The sequence below is a fragment of the Anabrus simplex genome, chromosome 6 (assembly GCF_040414725.1).
Source record: "Anabrus simplex isolate iqAnaSimp1 chromosome 6, ASM4041472v1, whole genome shotgun sequence".
Classification (NCBI taxonomy): Eukaryota; Metazoa; Arthropoda; class Insecta; order Orthoptera; family Tettigoniidae; genus Anabrus; species Anabrus simplex.
In genome coordinates, this window is record NC_090270.1 from 245,454,165 (window position 1) to 245,478,857 (window position 24,693).

The following is a 24,693-nucleotide window of genomic DNA, read 5'->3' on the forward strand; positions in this document are numbered from 1 at the left end:
AAAGCGTACATTACTCTCTTTGTTTGTCTTGTCACTAAGGCAATACATCTTGAAACGGTGAAGTGTCTAACAACTCAGGACTTCCTCGCCGCATTTAGAAGATTCACGGCGCGTAGAGGATTTCCAAATCTCATCTTGAGTGATAATGGCACAAATTTTGTTGGAGCCAACAATGAGTTATTAAGATTTATTAAGGATAGCTCTACTGAAATAGAGGAATATTCATCTAATTTGAATGTGAATTGGAAGTTTATTCCACCCTCCAGTCCTCATTTCGGTGGGCTTTGGGAAGCTGGAATAAAGTCCACAAAATCACTTTTAAAGCGGACCCTAGGAAAATGCATTCTTAATTTTGAAGAGCTGAGTACTCTTTTGTATCAAATTGAGTCTGTGTTGAACTCGAGACCTCTCTGTTCAATGACTGACGACCCCAATGATCAATCCTATTTGACACCTGGACATTTTCTAGTAGGGAGACAATTGACCTCTATTGTATTTGTGCGCCTATGGAACTGAACTTTGTTATGTGCGGCCGATATGTTGTTTCGTCGTTCGCAACAATAATAATAATAATAATAATAATAATAATAATAATAATAATAATAATAATAATAATAATAATATTTTTGTTTTACTTTTCATCCCACTATCAAGAATCAGATCGTCCTTATAGACTAGTAGCTTATAACTACAGTACCTCCTCGTCCTCCACATAGACTTAGACTTCCTCCTCCCTGCTTTTTATAGAACTAATATATCTATAAGTAGAAGAGAAGGAGGATGAGGAGGAAGTCTATAATAAGGAATAGGTTGTCATACGCTACTAGGTTTATTAGGATGAGGAACAGGAAGATAAAGAGGAAGTCTAAGTCTATCCTCCTTATAGAACTAGTAGCTAATAACTACCTCCTCACCCTCCTCATAGACTTAGACATCCTCCTCCTCTTCATCCTCTCTACCGCGGGATAGATATTGTTGAGATTCCCTTCTAAACTGCATTACGCCTCTACTGCCTCTGCTACACTTTCTACTACAACTGCTGACTTAAAAACACATCGAGCTGCTACTGACATGAATACACCCCTTAATTCAGTCACATTGATCATTCCATATTCAGTTCTGCCCCCAAAGTCCGGCAACTGGAGTTCAACATCCAAACACCACTTTTACAATATTTGTCAAAACTAACTTTTTATGACAGTAATAATTTATTTAACATTTGTGGTAGAACAAGAAATGCATTATTGAAAACCAATATCTGTGGTAAGTCTATATGCAGACAGTTTTTAAACTATGAGCTTTCGGACTCAAGCTCTGAAACATTCGGCTTTTTTAATTTGGGTGGTCTAAAAAAACAAAATTGTAAAGTTATGAAATTAATTTGTAACTGTAAGGTCTTCTGTAGGGACTACAAGCATTATAAAGCAGTATAATGCAAAATGGTGTAAATATTGTAATGGAGAAAAGTTTGAAAATTAAATGTACCAGTACATATTCTCCAATTTAAAAGAAAAATTGTTAGACACATTAAAAATTCGATCCTATGCTGTTGTGGACTTTAAAAAGAATGTACGGAAACGAGGTAAAATGTATGGGACTGCTTCGGGAAAGAAGAGAAAAACGTAAACAAGGAATGGAATGTTCTTGTTTTTGAAATACTGTAATAAAAGGAGATAGAAAATTTGCAAAATATTACTTAAATATAATATTTTTAAATGAGCTGCCTGAGCAAGTTAACCAGTTTTTCAACTTTGCCAAGGTCAAAAATTTTCAATAATTCCATTATCTCCACAGCTCGCGGGTGCCTCCCCTTACGAGTCCCTGTTAACTGATTATCAGTGCAATACTTTAGGTTGGGAGAGAGGATTCAGCTATAGAAGTATTTACCCTATTCCTATTTTCTTCCTGAATGCAATTTATAATAACACAATATTTGTTTCACGAAAGTTCTGTTGAATAAACTAAAAGCCTCTGTTCTTTACAACTGCATAAGCTGATGTGATTCATAACACTCACCAAATATTAAGTTTATTTTGCACATAGAATGTCATTTTTTAAATACTGGTAAATAAGAAAAGCGAATAAATTTTAGAAGATAGAAGTACACTTAAAGATTCCCAGTTACTTGGGTGTGTTCGTCTTCGTTCATCACATTTCAGCGTTATTTTTGTTCGAAGAATACTTTTCTTATTATATCGAAAACATTGAAAATAGCGTTGAATTAATTTCATGCAAGTATGAAATACGGACTGAGATCATATGGTATCTGTTCCGGGGTATTTGTGGACCGCAGAGATGAAAGAAGGTGCCGGGATGAATGGGTCAAACTACAATGCCAAGAAAAGAATTTAAAAATTAAACTGAATTTTATATTTTGAAAAACAACAAACTTAACAAATTTTCACTTACAAGGGAACATCCACAATGGTGAAGTCGCCGATCGCGATGAAACTTAGCAAACACATTGAGGTACATGTAAAAACAATGCCAGCATCAATTTTAGGCGCCAACATTCATTAGCGCGTTATCTAAGGGGCCTAAAATTTGCGACATTTCAAGTTCCGCGCGAACAGCGATGAATTCCTCCTGACCAATGCTTAGCCGGAACACTGCTTTGTGCCACACCTCTGCTCCTCCTCCCCTCCGCCCCGCCTGGTTCGGCACCACTCGTTTCCCTCTCCCCGCGCTCCCGTCTGCTTAGCTGTCGAACAGAACCTGTGCTACACTGCGTACGCTATCAGCCTTCCTCATAGATCTCCCTTGGAAATTCCACATTGTATAGGCAGTTTACATTGTTGTACCAGTTCGTACAATAGTCATGTACACTTTTACGCATGTAACTGCCATTGTACCCAGAAGACTGTAGTGTGATACTTTAACATGGCTACTTGTTGAATACATAGACCTCTGTCAGCTATAGCGCAAAAGTACGAGTAAGTAGGACTACAGTTCTGCCTGTGATAACGGTATATCTACTGCATATATAAATGCACATCTTTATTTCTTTTTAAAGACTTTGCTTATTACGTCAATCATTCCATGTCATACTCATATCAAAGTTGTCTATGCATTTAATTGATTTATGTTCGACAACCATGGCTGCAATTGAAATGTGTTGTGCCTTTCACTGCAAAACATAAACACATCGTTCAATACAAGCACAAATAAAAACATTCTATGTAGATTCCTTATACCAGAGTACGTAATATGGGAAATACCAGCAGTTTCTAACTCGGAGTTTATAATTGCTGTTGTTCGCGATTTCGTTTCGTTATGACACAACTGATAGCGTACACAAAATGGGGGTAGGGGAGTGGACATGAAAAGAAGATCTGGACCTGTAACCATATTTTGATATCCCGAGGTACAACATCTCATTACATTCATTGAGATCCTCTACCCGGGCACGTAATTTCTTTAAATAAAAGGATAGTTAACGTTGTTTCAAGGTGGGTGATTTATTTTAATAAATTTCATATGTATGTCCACTCTAAATGACACTACCGACAGCTTCAAGGTGTTTCAGACGTAAATAATAATTGAAGCCTAGGTCGGACGCGGTGCCTTATACCACGTTTGTCCACGCCCGATGGTGCTTAACTCGGGGTTGTATCCACGAATTGACAACCCACCGGAATTAGCAGGAATGAAAATATAACATTTGCATAAAATACGAGTAAATACGTTTAGGTTATTTATTATCATTATGTGTGAAACGGAACGTGATTTAAAGGATTTCAATAATTATAGTACGTAAAGAAGCAAAATATAGCACCGGTCTCGTTCCACAGCCACGCAGCCGGCAAGCGCGAGGAGAAGGGAGGGGAACGTGCCGGGGAGAACCACTTGGAGGGTAAAAGGCGGTGCAGAGGGTGTGTCTCCAGACGGGAAGTGTGTGTGCCGGCTTAGCATTGGCCAGCAGGTATTCATCGCTCATCGCGCGGAACTTGAAATGCCGCAACTTTTAGGCCCCTTAGTTAAAGCGCTAATGAATGTTAGCGCCTAAAATTGATGCTGGCATTGTTTTTACATGTACCTCAATGTATTTGCTAAGTTTCATCGCGATCGGCGACTTCACCATTGTGGATGTTCCCTTGTTAGTGAGATAACAATGACATTTCAGGTATAAATAGAAAAATCCTAGATTTCAGAACTTTAACACTCTTGGGCTTTAAGACCCTAGTTTTACAACTTTGAGCTCCCAGCTCAAATTTACAAACGAGCACAAATTTGTTCAAAGGGCAGAAATCCCCTAATTCACGGAGCACTTGCTCCCAAAATACAACATCTAGACTCCCAGAGGCACTTTTACACCCTTGAAAAAAGCTGACGTGCTCTCAGTTTTCCAAGCCTATTCAAGGCAATGTCAGAAAATTACAAACTCTTGCCATCAAGACACAACTTACAAATTTGAAACAGGGGTATCTAGTACCCAACCTATTGGGCCTTTGCGGAAAAGAACATGTTAAGTAAATGGCCCGAAACACAAATTGAATGAAGGCGTGTACTTGCACTCCTAGATATGAATTCTTAAAACCTAAAGAGCATGAGGCCGATGAAACAGGGGCTATTCCCAAACTATGGAGGTGACTCGTATAACAATAAATTTGATTAAGTTTTTACATTAGCTGGCAGAAACTTACATTTTTAGAAAAGTAGGTTACATAGTTAATGAGTCGGACTTTTCCCTCGGGTTGAACTGCGGAGCTAGCAAGAAATAAAGATGTTATGTGGCCATTACCTTGTCGCTGTACTGCTGCCTGATGAAAGAGGCGCCGCCCGCCTCCTGCTTGACACACACACTTAGTTAGATGACGATCAAATGGCCAAGAGACGAGAAAATCCGCAGTTTATAAACCCTCGGAGAAAGTTCGAGATCATTCATGAATAATCAAGACACACCCACAGAATTTTATTGGTAGATTTCAAAAGTAACACTCAGGATCGAAGAAGAAGACTGTGATTGGTAGAAAATTAATTTGAGAAATTAGGGATTGGCTAGATTTAAAACTGGCGGAAAGAAAAGATAAATATTGCCAACCCAAAAATAAATGAACATCAATTGGTAAAAAGAACTTATGAATACAAAACTTCTTTAAATCAAAAGTTCTTTCACTTCGCACCAGGGTGCATGATCATAGTTTTTGTAGTGACATCTATGGAAGAAAGTCCAAACTTCTTGATGAATGGCAAACAAAACAAGTAGAAATTCAGTCAGTTCAGGAACCTTCGCAGTAACTAAATTACGTCGGATTTTAGTGGTGACATATTCTGAGTAAAGTTCTAAGTTGTTGTATTATTGGTTCCACATTTGATAGATAAAGGAGTTCTTTTATGCGCTCATTTTGAACGCGCCGCGTAGAGGTGTACCTCCCGGTACAGTATCAAAATCTTCTATCACAATCCATATATCTTCGACACTGAACGATTACCAGGTCAGATTCCATGATTTAAGAATGAGAGTAGCATATATCAATACCACGGTGTCCCTCATTTCATTTGACGGTACCGCGGCGCATAGTTTACGAACAACCTATTCTACTTGTCAATAATAATAATAATAATAATAATAATAATAATAATAATAATAATAATAATAATAATAATAATAATAATAAACGATTTATTAGTAGACTAAGCTATTTTTTCTAACATTTCTCTAGTGTGAGAACATGCCTAGATTGTTTGTTTGTTAAAAGGCAAATTATCAACGACCTTACCTTTACAATCACCGTCTCGAGTAAAAATTACACAGTAATGTACGAAATATACTAATATTCATATAGAATAAGTGAATAATACTGAGAATTAGAATTTTTACAGTATGTTAGTTAGGCATTATTTTCTAGCGTGGAGAACAGTAGAACAGAGGGATATACAAGGCTGGGGCGGTCAACTGTCTTACCAACGTAGTGCAGGAATGGACCATAATGGCAGGCGAACATACCTAGCCTTCAGAGAGCCCTAGTCTCAGCCTACTACAAATTATGTTACTAACCACTCGCCTCCAGATAAAGAGAAGCAAGAAGAGGAGATGCATAAGGAGGAAGAGGAAGAAGAACTCAATGTTCCTTTACCATCGGAGCTTTCTCATTCTACTTTATTTTCTAAGCCGACTACACGTTCTGGCGCTGTGCAAACATCTCAAGAAGAGAAGCAAGGTAGTAAAAGATAAAGAAAAGAAGAAGATTTCAGTGCTTCTTCATTATCAACCTGTTAAGTTTTTATCTACAGATGACATTGCAAAAGCAAATACTACATCAAAACAAGTTGGTCCGTTTCCCACACATTAACTGTATACACGTATTCTCAATGTTAACAACAAGACTCTGTTACCCTATACAGATGGAAGATACTGTAAAGACCTCAACTTACTCGTTGAGCATTTACAACTCCTAAGAGCGTATCAAGATGCTGGTTACACAGAGTATGAATGACAGATTCAAGAAATAGAGGAAGAATTACGTCGTAGGGCTATTATTGAGTAATAACTCTAAAAAGTGTAGACACATATGAGTTATAACAACGAGCTCATTGCACCTACCGTTGTAGGCGGGACACCACATGTAGAAAGGATGAAATTAGCCATCCATTTTTTTGCCATTTGTTTTTACAATGACTCACAAACTTGCTGTCATGGTTTACTTTAACACTTTTTATTTCCTTTGCAAACTGATGCACTTTCCCGCTCGCACATGCACACAGTCTATTCCCCTGTTACTTCTCTAACGAGATCCGATAAACCTAGTAGCGTATGACAATCTTCTTCTCGTCTTTTCGCTTCTAGTTTTAGTTCCATAAGGAAGGTGAAGTGTCAGACTGGTAAGGTTCATTCATTCATCGAAAGTTAACATGTAGTTGTTCTTTTCTGCTCAGAACACAAGAGAATGTATACTGACTGTTCAAAACTTTTTTGTTCATTACAAAATACGTGATGATTTGAAATTTATGAGCATGGTAAGATAACAACCAACAATGTATGCTCTAATCATAAAATATAGGTTGCTTCCATTTAAAATTGGTATGTGTGACGGCATCTTGTTCACTTCCGCTACTTGGTAGAGGATGCATGCTGTCCGTTCTACCTCCACGCACACCTCTCTTCTCTGATGAACTGGGAAACATAACATCAGGGAATGCATGCGATTAAAACACTCACAAAAAGCGCGTGCCAGTCATCTTGTTTGCATGCGCTAATAAGCGGAAAAGCAGTGAACTAACTGCTAGTGCGCCATCTGTTAGCCATTTTACCAACTAGCTGCTAGCCGGTGCAACGTCTGCGAACTTTTTCCCTTCTTTACAGTGTCTGATAACGATTCTAAAAAAAACTAAACACATGGGACACATCGCATCGAAGTGAAAATCACATCGAATGCGATTGCGATGGACCTAATCCGAAGATTGTAAACTGTAGACAGTGTATGGATTAAATTTGCCCTTCTTTACAGTACCTGATAATGATTCAGAAAGGAACTAAACACATGGATGACATTCAGGTAAGAACTGCATCAACTTCTTTGTGAAGCATAACATCCATAGTATAATATATGTTGAAAATTTAATTTCATAAACAATAAATGACTTGTTTAATTTGAATGTTGCAGGGGGCATTAAACTTTTGGAAGCATGCTACCTCTTCACAGTAAGATGTTAAGGAGTACAGCAATCTTGTCTGCAGCATAACCAATACTGTAATATAACCGGTAGTAGTCACTACGCCAAGGGGCATATGCCAAAGAGCGTGTGTGAGGTTAGGTTGCAGTTCGTGGCCAAGGTTAGGTTAACATACGTGCTAACCACACCTACAAGTCGCCTCACTAGTTCGGCTCATGCAGTGGGAGCCCGTCTGAGGTTAGGTTGGCGTTCCTCGTAGCGAGGTTAGGTTAACAGTCATAACTTCAACTGCCAGTCATCTAACCGTTTGGACTCCTCCAAGGGGAACCTGTGTGTAAGGTTAGGTTAGCGTTCGTGGGCAAGGTTATGTTCAAACGTCATAATGATGCCTTAACCTCATCTGCAGGTCACCTAACCGATTTATGGATCCTCCATGGGCGCCCGATTGATGTGGCTCCTCCAAAGGGCTCCGTGACTTTTCCGACTCGGCTCCTCCAAGGGGACCCGTCCGATTCGGCTCCTCCAAAGTGGCCCGTCAGGTAAGCATTGCCCTCGTACGTACGCGTATGACGTCATAACCTCACCTAGGGGGTCAAACAGCACCTCCAAATCATTCGCCGACCATTTAGGCCATTTCAATGGAGTCTGTGAGGTTAGGCTTGCTCTCGTACGCAAGGTTATGACTTTATTCCGCGTTCATAGCTTTTCTCCTCAACTAGGGGCCAATGACCTCATTCTAGAATCGACATAGCCTTACTACTCAACTAGGGGTCAATGACCTCGTGGGAAAATGCTGATTCAGCCCCCATTGTTTTAGAACATACATTGCTCATACTACTGTGAAATAGCCAAAAAAAGACGCAAAAGACATTCTCAGAGGAAATCAAATTATAATAAATAAAAATCCGTACATATCTGCAAATTTGAAAATATTGCTCAGTAAACGGAGGGTTAGCGGGGTCCACTATAGTGGGTGCGGTGTTACGTGGTTTTTCCGGTTGGTGTCCCTTGGTTGGTGGTGGTGATCCCTGCTCCAGAGCGTAAAATAAGCTCAACAAGAAGTCACTACATATGTACAAGCATACAAAATATCAAAATTAACAAATCAACAATACTCCCCTTTCAATGGCCCAAGAGCCACTGGTTTGTTCGTTGTTCATTGTAATAATATACAACCTCGTACCACGAAATAAACTTGTAACTTCCCTTATGAGGAAACGAGGGGCCCATTTTCGATTATTGCGGGCGGGTGGGGAGCTTCTTAGCGCCGCTACTGATAACATTCCATCCCGTAAGACGTATTCACACGTAAAACTTGCGGCAGACGCTCCGATGCAACCTACGGTGTTCTTCTGAAAATTCATTGCGATTTCATCGCACAGGAAAACGCACACATATTGGTAGGAAATAAATAAACTTACCCGATACGGCAGCTTCAAGATCCTTACTCTCCATTCTTTTATTTCTGCAAGCCCTAGATTTTCAGTCAGGTGCATCATTTGAGTGGTTACGCTGGATTGATTATCACAGTGAAAATTTGTGTCCTGTGTTAATTTCTTGTCAAAAGGATATTTCCAGAATCCCTTGAAACAAACGTCGTCCCCCAATACCATGACGTCATTCGACTTGAGGGCATCTGTAATAAAAACACAGGGTTTGAGTGACTAAATGAAGCTTTGCCGCCAGTAAACATGATATATATTTTTCCCGTGGTCCATGTGTTGTAATTGTCACAGGTGAACAATATTGTGGAAGTAAAAAGTGTTTTTGAAGACTTTATTTGTAAAGTATAATATAACGTTTTATTTGTAATGACCTAACCTGTACTGTGTAATATTTGTAACATATGTAATTGTAAATGGAAGATTTCTATTCTGTACTTACTGGAAGTATGTAGAAAATTGTTGAACAGGGTGTGTGCCTTTTGTGGGTTATGTTTTTCTGGAAGGAAATTTCTTACTATTCTGGAAATGGAAGATTCGCGAACGTGTGTCTTCGAGAATGTTAGTTAAAGTTCGCGACGGGAGTAGGAATTGTGATTTGGCGAATCTAGGTTATGCTAGGGCAGACTCCTATACGAAATTTAACCGGAACGGAAAGTAAGAGTGCTTACCCGAGGATGCGCCATTTCGGAAGTGAAGCGTTGCACATGACGCAGACCAACACAGACTAAAGGCAGATCAGGCCAAGACAAGGCCAAATAATCACGATCGCTGCCTCGCTTACTATATATAGGAAAACTCTGGCTTGGAGTAGCCAATCAGAATGTATGAGTCCGCCCATCCCCTCCTAGGTTCACCAATCACAATTCCTACTCCCGTCGCGAACTTTAACTAACATTCTCGAAGACACACGTTCGCGAATCTTCCATTTCCAGAATAGTAAGAAATTTCCTTCTAGAAAACATAACCCACAAAAGGCACACACCCTGTTCAACAATTTTCTAGATACTTCCAGCAAGTACAGAATAGAAATCTACCATTTACAATTACATATGTTACAAATATTACATAGTGCAGGTTAGGTCATTACAAATAAAACGTCATATTATACTTTACAAATAGCCTTCAAAAACACTTTCCACTTCCACAATATTGTCCACCTGTGACAGTAATACGACATTTAATATCGGTATTTGTATAATTTCTAGGCAGATATTGTTGTGGCTGGGCTGAGTGACTCAAACGGTTAAGGCATTGGTTTCCTGAGCCCAAGTTGGCCGGTTCAATCCTGGCTCAGTCTGATTGTATTTGAGGTCTCAAATATGACAGCCTCCTGTCGATATTTACTGCCACGTTAAAGAACTCCTAGTGGCAAAACTCTGGCACCCTGACGTATCCTAAAACCATAAAAGTAATTAGTGGGACGTAAAATCAATAATATTGTTATTATTATTCTTTTTTCCCTTCCTGTCACATTTCGCATGGGTTAATTTAATAATTATAATTATTACAATGTAAATAAAATTAATATTTTTTAAAAAATATAGTCCCAAATAACAAAGTGATAATGTGTAATAAATGTATATGTACCCCATGTAATTTATGTAAACACTAATATCAAAATGAAGATAACATTTAAAATAAGAAAGAAACACAGAACAGTAGTGAACTGCCTCCTCCCACATCACATTTACATCACACTCCATATGTCCCGCCACCATATTCCCACACATCACCCCAAACCACCTGAATACCCTGGCCAGAGAAAAGGCGTTACGTTCTAGGTGGCCCACCCGTCCCCCTCAGGGAGGGGAATGAAAACTTTTAGATGACGATGATGATGATGATGAGACTGGGTGACCAGGGCTGGCAAATAGCCCTACAACTCTGCTTTCCTACCAACCTAGCGAGCAGGCGACCGGTGACTACGGCTCTGCCGTTGTTCTACACCTCTGCATTCGGGAGACGGTGAGGGGTTGGCCTTACAGCTCTACATTCAGGAGGCGGAGTGGCTGGTCTCCACTGTCGGCTGTCCTGAGAATGGTCTTCCCTAGTTTTCCATTCTGCGGCATAGGCAAGGCCGGGACAGTTCCTATTTTAGTATGCTCCCACACCCATCTTACCTCCTCCGAAAATTCACACCACTAACGCAAATATCCCTGGCCTGAAGGACGACGTTACCATCCAAGACGCCCGCTGATGGTAAAGAAACCTACCATCGCCAGTTCACTTGGGGGTGCTCGTAAATACTATTAGATACAGTCGAAATCGGTTATAACGACAATCGATGGTCGTTATAGCCGATAGTCACACAAACCTGTTTTTTTTTTTTTGTTCTTGCTAAAAATGTCATATCTGTAAGTTTTAAGCAGCATACATACGTGGTTATTTAACAGAATTAAGTTAAAACTTCAGAAAACGTAAGCAAGTACTGTGTTTAGAGTACAGTACTTGTGGAGTGGGACTGCGAGGAATTTAATTGACTTTCGCTTGAAGAATAGGTCCATTGATCGGTATATTATTTGTTGTTTGCTGCTTAAACCATCCAAGTACTCTTCAATATCTTTGTACTCAGATGACTTTTAAAGAAATTACTTCGAAAAAAGGCTGTATTTTCTTTCTGTCATTCCAAATTGTAGAGATCTTTTAGTGTGATACCCCCAATTCCCTCGCGAGGCTGACGTCTGCACCCCCATTTTCTAATCGCCATGTAGTCTTCAATATTAAACACTTTCCTTTTTTTCTGTGACATTTTCACTGCGATGTTTGCCTTGACAATTTAACAAACAAACTGATTTGAAATCTACAGTAATAAGTGTTGCATTGTTTTCCGAATATGTGATCAAAATACGTCGTTTTATGCTATATGTCGTAATAAATGAGGTCGTACTAAGCGAGTTTTTAAATACAATGTTTATATAGGATATAGACGGGACCGTTAGTTTTCGCCGTTATATCCCGTACGCCGTTAAAAGCGATGTCGCAATGAACGGTTTAGACTGTAGGCTTATATTCATTAAGGTCTGAGTAACAAGATAAGGTGTGACTATACTGCTTTCTTGTACTATTGCTCAATATAAAAATAATAATAGTGCACTATATCACTGCCTTCGTAATACACAGGCCGTACTGTAGAAAGCGCGCCAAGCCGATCAGCTGATCAATTGAGGGGAGCTAAGCGAATACTCCAAATTGCACTTGTGAATGTAATTCATAAGGATTGGGAGAATTCATTCGATAATTGCGAATGATGAAAGACGGAACCTTACATTTAAGAATATTGCATGTTTGCTCTTTAAATTTATCACATTAGGATTTACGTAAACAGCTCTTATTAAGATAATAGTTTAGCTTAGGTATCATATCTCCACGTGGCGAGTAATATAAATTCGAGCGACTTAACCCTTTAATGCATGATTTTATTTTCATGTTTAAAAGTTATTTTTGGACTTTCCATAAGGTTAATAGAACAGGGAAAATATTGAAAAAATATCAATAATGCTGCATATATGATGCAACGTGAATAAACATTATCTTTGATACGGTTGCCATTCAACTAGTTCCTACATAAAATATACACAAATGGTTAACTAATTTCAAAGATATTCTATAAACAACTTGGAACTGACGTGTAACATGCACTGGTTCATGAAATGTCCATCAGAGGCGTGCAAATCAATTTTTGAATCTGTGTTGCATATATGCTACATCATGCAACAAAGGGGTGTAGGCTCTCCCATCTCATAACATACGCTACTCTAAGGCCACAGTACAGCCAACCTATGAGTAACTAAGGTCAAAGATCTTATATACATCTTGGAACACATGTGGAATATGCATTGGTTCATGAAGTGCCCACCAGAGGCGTGCAAAACAGTTTGTTAATCGATGTTGCATATGTTACACAATGCAACAAAGAGTTAATACTTCTCGCGGATTTTATTCATTTACTTTTTATCGTATAACACGTTTTTTGTGGAAATATAATGTTTTGGGAATTTAAATACAGTATGTGAAAGTTCGCAGTTGCAACGTATAATGGAAAAAAATACAACTATATAAGTAAATATACATTAATATATTAATTTTCTTCGTGTGAGGGTAGGTTACTTATATAATAAACGAAAATTCCAACCGAAAATGTACGTGTTACACAGAATAAAGGAGTAGGTTTCACTCATTTTCCTGAGCTGATGATGAGTTCTGCTTTTGACTTTCTTGCTACACAGCTTTACAGCAGGGCGTTTTATTGTTGATACAGTACAATCATAAAAGAGGACAGTAATCAATCGAACCTACATATGGTTATTTCTTGAATTAGTGAAGTTAATGCGAGGAAAAAAGTAGAAGTAAACCCTATTTATTAAACCTAACCTTCTGCTAAATGATTCTAGCATTTTTGTGCATACACTTTAAAATTTTAAGATTGAACTGTTTCTGGTAGATAACATTCAGATGTTGGAAGCAATGCACTTTAATAATTAAGTAATTAAGGAAATATTCTTCGGCAGTTTTCGTGAATGTAGGAAGTAACTAACAGATCATGCTGGTCAGTGCATTAATATTTCGGAAAACGTGGGTTGATCCCAAACAAAGAAAATGATACAAGTGTTTGTGTGGAAGAAAGGGTCTCAAGAAAATCTTCGAAGGATACTGCCAGAAGTGTCAAGAAAAAACCAACAACAAAAAAGAGACTGTATTTATGACCATCTAGAGTGTCCGCCTCGTTGCTGAATGGTCAGAGTACTGGTCTTCTGTTCAGAGTGTCCTGGGTTCGATTCCCGACCGGGTCGGGTATTTTTACCTTCATTGGTTAATTCCAATGGGTGCTTGTGTTGTCCCCGACATTCCTAAAACTCACATACAACACGTAACACTATCCTCCACCACAATAACACGCAGTTACCTACACATGGCAGATGCCGCCCACCCTTATCGGAGGGTCTGCCTTACAAGGGCTGCACTCGGCTAGAAATAGCCACACACATTTTTTTATTATTACCATCTAGAGTTATGGAGTGACTATTATTATTATTATTATTATTATTATTATTATTATTATTATTATTATTATTATTATTATTATTATTATTATTATTATTATTATTATTATACATTTTTTGCCTCTATATTTGTATTCATGCTTAACAATTATTTGTTGAATACATTGACGAGTGAAACACTCAAGCTTTGACCACGTAGATCGCACTTCAAAGCTACTTCTCCTAAAATTACATATCCCTTACTTACGAATTACGAAGTGATTACATGTGTTAGTGATCTCACCAGTTATATTAATAACAAATTTGTAAATATTTCAAAATTACAAGGCACACAGACCTATCAAGTCTTCACATTGCACAGGATAGACAGAGGAAACAGTTCGCCTCTTTGCGTGACGTCATCGGAGCTAGAGTGCGGCCTGTTCATCTCGAAGGCAGTGACTATATATGACAAGTAGAGCACGGGCTGATTGAGGGAGTTGGAGGGAGACTGGGAATTAATATCCGAAACTAATTCCGAATGCTGGGACGGTTTCTTTTATAGATCATGGCATATCCCCTCTCACAAACATCGCACCTCATATCACCATAACACATCATCCTCTAGGAGGCCCACCGTACCCCAATTACGGTATGGAATGGAAACATTTTAGAGGTATTAGCAGCGAGAGCAATGAACTCACCTGGAGCAGGAAGATTTTGTATTTTTATGTGACTCTTCTCCGCAGCCCACGTATCGATTGCTGTCCTCACGGCCTCAGTGTTGTGTTCAACGACCGATTTGAAGTGTTGCTTCGTAGACCGAAAGAATTGGTCCTTAACCTTAAAGTCCTTATGAATATAGATCTTATTCGCTATTTCCAGAGTGGCGTTCTCTGAATTCTGAAATAGAAGAATGCTGTTGTCACTTAACTAGGAAACATACAACAAATGGTGGGTATTTCATAACCTGCACAGTTTTATGGAATTAGCTGTATTTAAGTATCGCATATACAGAGTGAGCCAGTAATAGCTTTCCCCTTAATTATCTCAAATCCTTCGACAATTTTAGCCATGTGCTTGTTTGCAGAGACCCACTCCAACCGCCTTATTCAAAGTTTCCATACTTAGTACATAGAGCACTTCCACTACATTGGCCCTGTTTAAGTGGAGTATAAATGGTCATTTTATTGAAAAAAATATTTTTTGTTTCTTATGCAGAAACATTACTTGGAATTTCCTGATTAATTTGGTGTATGGTTAATTAAATTTGGTTGACTGGAAGTATATTTAATTTAAATAGTTGCATAGTCAGTTACAAATTAATATCTCAAGAACCATAAGGCCTAGAAGGTTGCGGTTGGATTTAAATTCTAGTGGAAACCTTGCTCCATAAGTTGGTATGAGTAGCATAACAGTTGCTATTTTTGTTGAAGTTGTACATGAGATATTCTGGGTGTGGAGCTGAAGTATTGGGTGAACTTTCATTCACAACCTCTGATACACCAGGGCTATTTATGTAGTACCGATCCCCTTTGTTTCTTTACTTTCTTGAACACACCTTTTACTCTTGTCATGAACAAATGTAATAATTAAAACACAAGACACACTTTGCACACGTACAATTTGTACTCCTTTTCTGCAGTTTTTCTGCCAAAGCTCTTTGAGGAGGAAGAGGATGCACTCGGACAGTGTAGAAGATGATGAATACTTCAGTGCTGGCGGGTCTAAGCTCTTGTTTCTGTTACGGGGATTTAGTGGACCAGGGAGTTGTAAAAAGGTTCTTGCGTGAATGAGTATACAGAGAAAAGATGAGAGCAGAATTTAAATCCTAAATTTTGAAACTTCATTCCTTTCCTTCCTTTTCTTAAAAATAATGATAGATAATCTGAACAAGCAGAAAAAAACAGCAGTTAAAGAGCGCGTCTGGTTAATTCCTCCAACTTGGCGAATGGGTGTTTGTTTTTGTCCCAACACTCTTATCTACAGATACTCACAACACCCTACCTTACCAACCACTGCAGAAACAAGCAGTAGTGAATGCATCCCCTTCCATAGGGTTAACGTCGTGAAAGGCATCTGGCCGTAAAACTGGGCTTAACACAAACATATTGCCCATTCCGTGTAATTGGGTAAAATGAAGGAACAAAAAAAAAAAAAGACATGGTAGTCAAAGATACACAAGACGAAGGAGATTACAAGTTGTTTTTAAAGCTATTGGGATACAGTTCAACAGATAGGGGGATGTTACTGCAGGTACTTGTTACGTGGCCAGTCTAATTTAACGTTTCGTTCATTACAATACCTGTTAGTCACTGACGAGGAGTAGGGTATGACTTGAACATCAAGAGGTCAAAGATCACGGTGGTAACAATGACGTACATGTTCAGATTAAAAAGAAGGATTGTATTTTCATTGATTCTAAAATTAATTTGGAAGGTGATTGTTACCCTGCAGTTAAGCCGCAACTGGTGCTTGGAAGGTACGCAGTGACAAACTTGGAAAATATCTAGGAAAGCAGGAATATAACTGAGTCACCAAAATGCTGACAGGCTGGTGAGTGCCACTGTTTTCCTTATAGCCAAACGGCTGCATAACATGAATCTTCAAGAAAGCTGACAAGGGATTCATTAGAGCTTCTGTGTTGATGATGTCTCCGAAGAATACTTTGGACAGCGAGAATCTAATAAGTAGGGGAGGATAGTGTAAAAATGTCAACTTTTGTTCCTTTTGAACTTGGATGTTGCTCAGGAGTACATGAATTAATTCTGCGATATAATACGCGATAATTACACGTTTTCATTTTGCAATCTTTTACATTTATTCGACTTGGGATAATCAGTCATTATCTCGACTTTCAAGAAGGCTTTAGAATTATAATTTGAAGAATTTTCACTCCATGAGAAATTTGTGCTGGACCAAGTGGAGACGAGACAGGTTTTTCTCCGGTTACTCCGGTTTTCCCTGTCATCATTCATTCCATCCACTCTCCACTATCATTTCGTTTCATCTGTCAGTCATCAACCATTGCCCCTGAGGTGTGCGACAGATTCGGCAGCCGGCACAATTCCTATCCTCATTCCATTCCTGACACAGCCTAATAACAGGAAACAGGCTGTGGATTTTCATTTTAATTTTCATTCCTTATTCTAGGGCCCGCATGTTTATGGCATGTCACATTTTATTTCTTTATATCATTTGCCTGGCGAATACAAGTTAAGCTTGATTTTATCTGTGGTGACTAAAATTATGCAATTTTCGCGGGTCATACGAAGTCGTATTTTGGCTCTTTTAACGTTCCTTGTCATTTTCCAGTATTTTTTCATATTATTCCCATTTTACCCCGACTTAAGTGCGGGCAGTGTCCACTATTCGGGAGATAGTGGGTTTGAACCCCAGTGTCGGCAGCCCTGAATTTTTTTTCCGTGGTTTCCCATTTTCACACCAGGCAAATGCTGAGGCTGTACCTAATTAAGTCCATGGCCACTTCCTTCCCACACCTAGCCCCTCGCTGTCCCATCGTCGCCATAAGAGCTATCTATGTCGGTGCGATGTAAAGCAACTTGCAAAAAAAAAAAATCCCCCGTGAATTTTCGTGTTTTGTCATATTTTCATATTCTTATTCCATTTTCTCATACCTGCTTTCAGTCATCGCAAAGATGGACTTTTCACATCTCCTAATTGTTGTATGTAATTTCTTACAACTATCTGTTTTAGAAATATATATTTATGTGAATTTGGGCGGTAAGCTGTATAGAAAGAGACAGAGGCGTACAAAGCGATAGAATAGTGAGCCGCAATTGAACTCTAATGATTCGACGTGTTTCAAGTATGGCCCAATAACATCCTGCGATGTTGAGCGGTCTTTTATTCCCTGACAAGTCATTGTTGCGTGAAAATAGAAGATCGTTCCTATTTGAAAACTTTAAAATATATGTAATTTGCTATTGTCATTCTTTCTGATCGCCCATCAAAATGTGACATTTATTTCATTAGGTGCAGAGTCGGAAGTTACTTCTGGATTGACTAATTAAATAAATTCGAAATATGATAAAATTAATATATTTACTTAATTATTACAGGGTTATTCTAAATGATTGTTGGGGTTTCGTGTTTTTTTTTTTTTTTTAAACGTGGAAAACGTGCCATTTTTATTGTTGCACTAACGGTTAGACAAACTCTCAAAGTTTTGTTTTGCATCAACTGTAGTACTTAAGTTACCACCAGATGGCTGTAATAGCAGTGTTTAACAAAATGGCTGTTAGTGATAAGGAGAAAGCTTTTTGTACTCTTGAATTTCATCAACACCGATCAGTTACCAGAGTCCAGCGCCATTTTCGGAGCCTCCTTCCGACAACTCTATTCGCAGATGGTACGCACAATTTGTGGATACAGGTTGTTTGTGCGAAGGGAAAAGCAGTGAGCGTCCCGCCAGAAGCGGATGTGACTCGGATTAGGGGCGTTTATCTCCGTAGTCCTAAGAAATCAACTACGAGATGTAGCGGCGAACTGCAAGTTCCTCAAACCACAGTATGGCGTGTGTTACGAAGGCGCCTAAAGGTAAAGCCATATCGCCTACAATTGCGTCAAGCTCTAACAGCTAATGACAAAGACCTACGTTTCAACTTTTGCATGGCACTGCAGGAACGGATTGAAGAAGATGATGGTTTTCTTGACAGAGTAGTTTTCAGTGACGAAGCTACTTTTCATGTAAGTGGAAAGGTAAACAAACAAAACGTTCGCATTTGGGGTGCAACGAACCCCCATTGTTCTGTGGAACATGTGCGAGACTCTCCTAAGGTGAATGTGTTCTGTGCCGTTTCAAACACGAAGATCTATGGCCCGTTCTTCTTCAATGAACAGACAGTAAGAGGGCTGACCTACCTGGACATGCTCACAGAATGGCTGTTACCCCAGTTGAGTAACGACAGAGATGATCACGTGCTGCAACAGGATGGTCCACCACCTCATTTCCACGGGGAGCTTAGAGCATTTTTAAACCAAGAACTTCCACAACTATGGATGGGACGCGGAACGGAAGGTGATCTGATGCTCTTACCCTTTCCACCACGTTCACCAGATCTTACACCATGCGATTTCTTCCTGTGGGGATATGTTAAAGATCAGGTATTTGTTCCTCCTCTACCGGTGGATATTCAGGAAGTGAAGCAGCGCATCCAAGCCGCCTTCGAAAGCATCACCGCTGCGCTGCCATGTTGACTCGTGTGTGGGAAGAGATGGACTATCGAGTAGATGTGTGTAGAGTGACACAAGGCGCACAAATCGAGCAGTTGTAATGTATCTCAAAATAACTTTATGAGTTACAGTACACAATAAAACAAGTTTCATATTCCTACGTCAATTGCACTGTGAGTTATGAATTTTTGTAACCCCGACAATCATTTAGAATAACCCTGTATTACTGAATTTTCTAGATTTTTAAAGTATGTTTTCAATGCATTATTATTTTAAGCAGCGGAAAATTTCTGAAGATTTCAAAAATGTGGCCAACAACTTTAAAGTCATATTTATTGTCATATTTTAATACATTTCGAGGTCATAAATGCGTGGACCTTTCTAACATTTTTAGATCATAAACATCCGGTCCCTACTTATTGCCATACTGTGTCCACAAGTGACAACATAACTTTTACTTACAGATGGTTAATTTACTAAACAGCTTTCATGAACGAGAGAACTGACAAGCAGTTTTTGGTAACCAAGAAAGGAAAAGGAAAGTATGCATACCTGTGAGTCTTGTGTTTCGAAGATATATGCAGGAGCACAATACAGAACTCTGAAAAAAGTATGGAAACGTGGATCCACTAACCGTAAGTATCTCGGCAGGTTAACGCTGTATATGAGATAAAATATTTAAACCGAATCTATATAAATAAAATCATAACGACCATGTGCCTGTACATTGACTATTTTGGCGAAACTTTTATTCAGCTTTTCGTTTCGTTTCTGCATATGTTTAGTTTTGGTGCCTGTTCGTCTGTTTGTTTGAGTTCTTATAACTTGAAAACTACTGGGTATATTTCTACCAAATTTCATATTTAGAATCCACCTTTCCTTTGGTAGGTTTTAGGGCCAACATTGTTTCTATATCCCTGAAATGACTGGGGGTTTATAGGAAACAGAAACATTGATTTTTCACTCCCGCAAAATATACACAACGAAAATGGAAATCTACCATCCTTAATGGAAATCAATTTCTAAACGTTTTTTCTCATATGCATCATTCCGATGCGAGGATTAATAAGGGAGATATCATTAATGGACCGTTTTCAGTCTAACTTCGAGCGGACTTTTATTTTTAGCTTTTTTGTCGATTTGTCTGTTTGTCCGTTTGTTCATTTCTTATAACTGGGACACTACAGTATATACTTCTACACAACTTTATATCTGTCCTTGGGTAGGTATTAATATCAATATTATTTCCAAATACCGGTTTGCTTTCGGGGTTTATTGGAAGTCGAAACAGTGATTTTACTCTCCCACAAAATATACATGACCAACCTTAATGGAGAACTACTAGCCTTAAGGGAAATCAATTTCTAAAAAGCTTTTTCTCATGTGCACCTTTTCGATAGGAGGAAAACAAGAGAGTTACCATTAATGGACTGTTTTACAGGCTGCCATGTCATTTCAAGTTAGGTTAAATAGTTCAACTATAGTTTAACTACAGTTTAACTGTAGTTTAACTAAAGAGCCATTTTACTTTTTTCCACAGAATAGATAATAAAGGAGGTTATCGTCAACGATTTGTTTCACCGGGCGAGTTGGCCGTGCGCGTAGAGGCGCGCGGCTGTGAGCTTGCATCCGGGAGATAGTAGGTTCGAATCCCACTATCGGCAGCCCTGAAAATGGTTTTCCGTGGTTTCCCATTTTCACACCAGGCAAATGCTGGGGCTGTACCTTAATTAAGGCCACGGCCGCTTCCTTCCAACTCCTAGGCCTTTCCTATCCCATCGTCGCCATAAGACCTATCTGTGTCGGTGCGACGTAAAGCCCCTAGCAAAAAAAAAACGATTTGTTTCATGATTCTTCAGTCACATTGTCACTCCTGGTTTCAGATGGACAACAATATGTAATCGAGAAATAGGGAGAATTACTCACAACTTTCAACCAGGCACAGTATCGTTCAATAAACTCAGTGAACTACCCCATTCTGTTTCCTCTTTGTTCAGCTTTATCGTACTTCACGTTACTGCCACGTGCTTTCGTAGAAGAACATCAGGTTTGACATGCCCGTATTGAACGTTTGAATACAGATGTGTAACTTCGCATAAATTCATTAAGGAATCTTGAAATCGATTACCAAATTCCATGCGAAGAACGGGCACATATGCTAGTGTCTTATAGAAAGCGAAAGCAACACTCCGGTGCTATTCACATTCATTATCGTGACAGCTTTATGGAAATATGGTTCCAGCAGCCATAAAAGAATTTCAGCAGATTAACGCAGTATGTGAGTTTTAAAATATTTTTGGCCATATTCACAACGATTATGCTGATAAGCCTATGAAAATTTGGATCTAGCTACAAGAAGTACCTCGGCAGATAAACGCTAGTTATAAATCCGCCTTGTAAATAGTGAAAGCACTTTCATGATATTCACAATCATTAAGCTAACAAGAGTTAATGTGGATCCACAAAAAAGAAGTCAACAACACAGCCCAGCGCTCGTACTGAGCAGACCTGTCAGCACCCGCAGTCTTTTACCTTCTGCCAAATGTTGGGAAGCCGTCGGGGACCGTCGGCAAGGCCTACTTTGTTGATGACAGCGAGGAAGCGCCCAACTGCACTGAGCACAGCTGCCACGTCAGGAAATCGGCGGCCTCGGAAGGATTCCTTCAACTTCGGAAACAGGTCGAAGTCTAAAGGACTCATATCTGGCGAGTACGGAGGCTGTTCCAAGACCTCCCAATGCCACCATTGAAATAAGAGCTTGACATTGTTTGCGTCGTCATGCAACAATATACGGCGATCGTCTTGCAATAACTTAAACGTGAACCATAGCGCCGCCCTCTTCCAGGTCTCCCTAGGACGACCCCTCCTCCGTGCCCCTTGCGGATTCCATTCCAATGCTGTGTATTCTTTAGATCCCGCTGGCTTTCTCAAAGTATGACCTATCCATTTCCATTTCCTCCTCTTTATTTCCACTGCGACTGGAACTTTTCTTTTGTTCTCCATAGCACGTCATTAGATATAATTTCAGGCCATCTGATGTTTATGATGCGTCGTAAGCAATGGTTTATAAATGTCTGCAAGAGATTAGTGATGGTTCGTGTAACCTTCCAAGTTTCACAAGCATATAGAAGGACTGATTTAACATTTGTATTGGAAATTCTTATTTTTGTCTTCCTTGAAATGTTGTTATTTTTCCATACTGTATACAGTTGCATGAAGGCTCCATTTGATTTCCTTATTCTGACTCTCACATCCTCTTGCGCCCCTCCTTCTCTTGTCACTACACTTCCCAAGTAGGTAAATGTTTTAACCTCTTCAATCACTTCTCCTGCCACAAACAATCTTTCATCGATTTTGGATTTTAGGATTTACGCTCATTTTCTTGAACTTAACAACATTTACTGTAGAGGAGGAGGCTCTTGAAGCAGGGAAGACTTGCAAAGCAGTTGAAGCATTGGCAAGTCGACGACCACAATGGAGACATTTCACGGATGCCCTATGTTCCAGTGGGAACGAGAGGAATTAAGTCAGTAAGTCATAGCGCCGCATAGCTGGACGCAGATGTCGCTCCAGAAATCAGCAATAGTAGTCACTGTTGACAGTTCGTTCCTCAGGGACAGCACGCACCACACTCGTAGACGTATGCTACAATCCGCATAAGCTTCACCCGACTCGGTTCCTGTCGACATTTCTGTGGACGTGGTGAACTAGATTGACGCCATCAATTCGACTGACGCTTTAATTCAGGCTCGTAGAATTCTGCCTTTTTAAAACATGATTTAGAGCGGTGAATTCGACTCTCTTCACTTCAACGCCACACAGCAACAACACTCCCAAATGGATGCCAGTCAAATGCACCCTACACATCGACAACAGCGCCGCCTGACTACTCCCATATCCTATTTGTACATAACCGAACTCCTGCGAGTGTCTGGATTACATTGTCACTACTGTACCATTACGTTACATTAGCGGCCGTCAATGTAATGGAAACAATGGACAAAGATGGCGGACAATAGCTTCAGGTGCAAGTACACAGAGTAGTGATCTAATAAATCGATATCGCCCGGCCGCAAGGGAAAAGAATCTCAAGAGTTAAATAACGATGGACGGAAAAATTTGAAAGAGAACGATTCTTGACTACTTTGTGAAGATAGAGTTACAAGTTGAAGGGAAGTTGCACGGCTTATAGAAAGATTATAAAAAGGATCAACTCAACGTCAAATACGAAAGTATTAGTATATTAACAGAATAGAAGACTATATCTGCAAGAACATAATACGGAAAAAGAGTAGATTTGAAAGAAATATTTGTTACTGTGAGGCCAGACTTCAGAAACGGAAAGGAAGCTTCAGCCGAATTACACGTTGCCGAAATTAGTACCATAGCGGCATAATTTATTGTTTCCAGGAGGGAGGCAATATCTGTTTAAGCAAAAGAAAGAGCAAGGAATAGGCCAGATTAGAGAAATCTATAAATTTAAGGAAAAGAATATTTTCGTCTAACTCGAATTTCCAAAAACAAATATTGCGAATTGAATTGCCTATTGTTCACCAGTATACTATGAATTCTACTATGTATTTGTTCTTTTATGATTGCATGATGACTGGTGACAAGATGGACTCAGCTTAAACAGAAGGGATGTTTGCTCAAGACTGATTAGCTCAAGCCAAGACCCAAGCCGAAGCCGCAGATGACGTAATCTTCGGATCGCAGTGGTTGCCTACTCCAAGATGCCGTAGTCCAGCCAAGATCCAGCGGCAAAATCCCATTACGAGATAAGTATTATGAGTTGCATCGTAATGAATTTCAAATCAATTGATGAAAAATATTTATAGGTGTACAGGAGTGCTAGATATATGAGATCAAGTGCCAATGAAAGGATATATGAATATAAATGCCAATTATTAGCCGATGAAATGTGCTATTTTATGCTATATAACTGCAATGCTAATGTGATAATTTTAAGGTTATTTGAAACTAGATCTGACTGAGTATTTGTGCATGTTTTGTGCCAATTAATACATGTAGACCGTGAAGCGTTTAACCAGTTATGGATATATAAAAATAAGCGAGATATAAGACGTAACCTAGAACTTCAGGTCAATATGTATACCAATCATGGCCAGTACGATAATAATATGGAAAAGAAGTGTTTGAAATATTACGAAGTTGCAGTGTATAAGAGAATAATCAGATCATTGAATATTGCGTCCGTAACACAGAGGTTATTTTAGTGGAATTGAATGATGATATATTTTAAATATGGAGGAATATATATATATATAAAGGAAATGCAGTGTTAATGTGGCATGTTATAAGTAGAATGAGGAGATATGTTTCTGTTCGTTATTTAAGAATGGGATAGATAACTGAAATGCGAATTCCTGTGTTACATATTATATTTAGATTTTGGTTAGCACTGCAAGTAAAGAATATAGGCCATGTTGAGTTGAATG

At 39.1% G+C, this 24,693-nt stretch overlaps 1 protein-coding gene across 1 annotated transcript in view; it reads right to left on the reverse strand.

Moving 5' to 3' along the window:
• Positions 1-24,693, reverse strand: part of LOC136875692 (leukocyte elastase inhibitor) — a 102,160-nt gene that overhangs the window by 57,095 nt on the left and 20,372 nt on the right. The window contains exons 4-5 of the mRNA XM_068228278.1: positions 14,743-14,941; positions 9,036-9,250 (exon numbers count right to left, since the gene is read on the reverse strand). Of these exons, the coding sequence (XP_068084379.1) occupies positions 9,036-9,250; positions 14,743-14,941 (414 nt within the window). The remainder of the gene's footprint in view (positions 1-9,035; positions 9,251-14,742; positions 14,942-24,693) is intronic.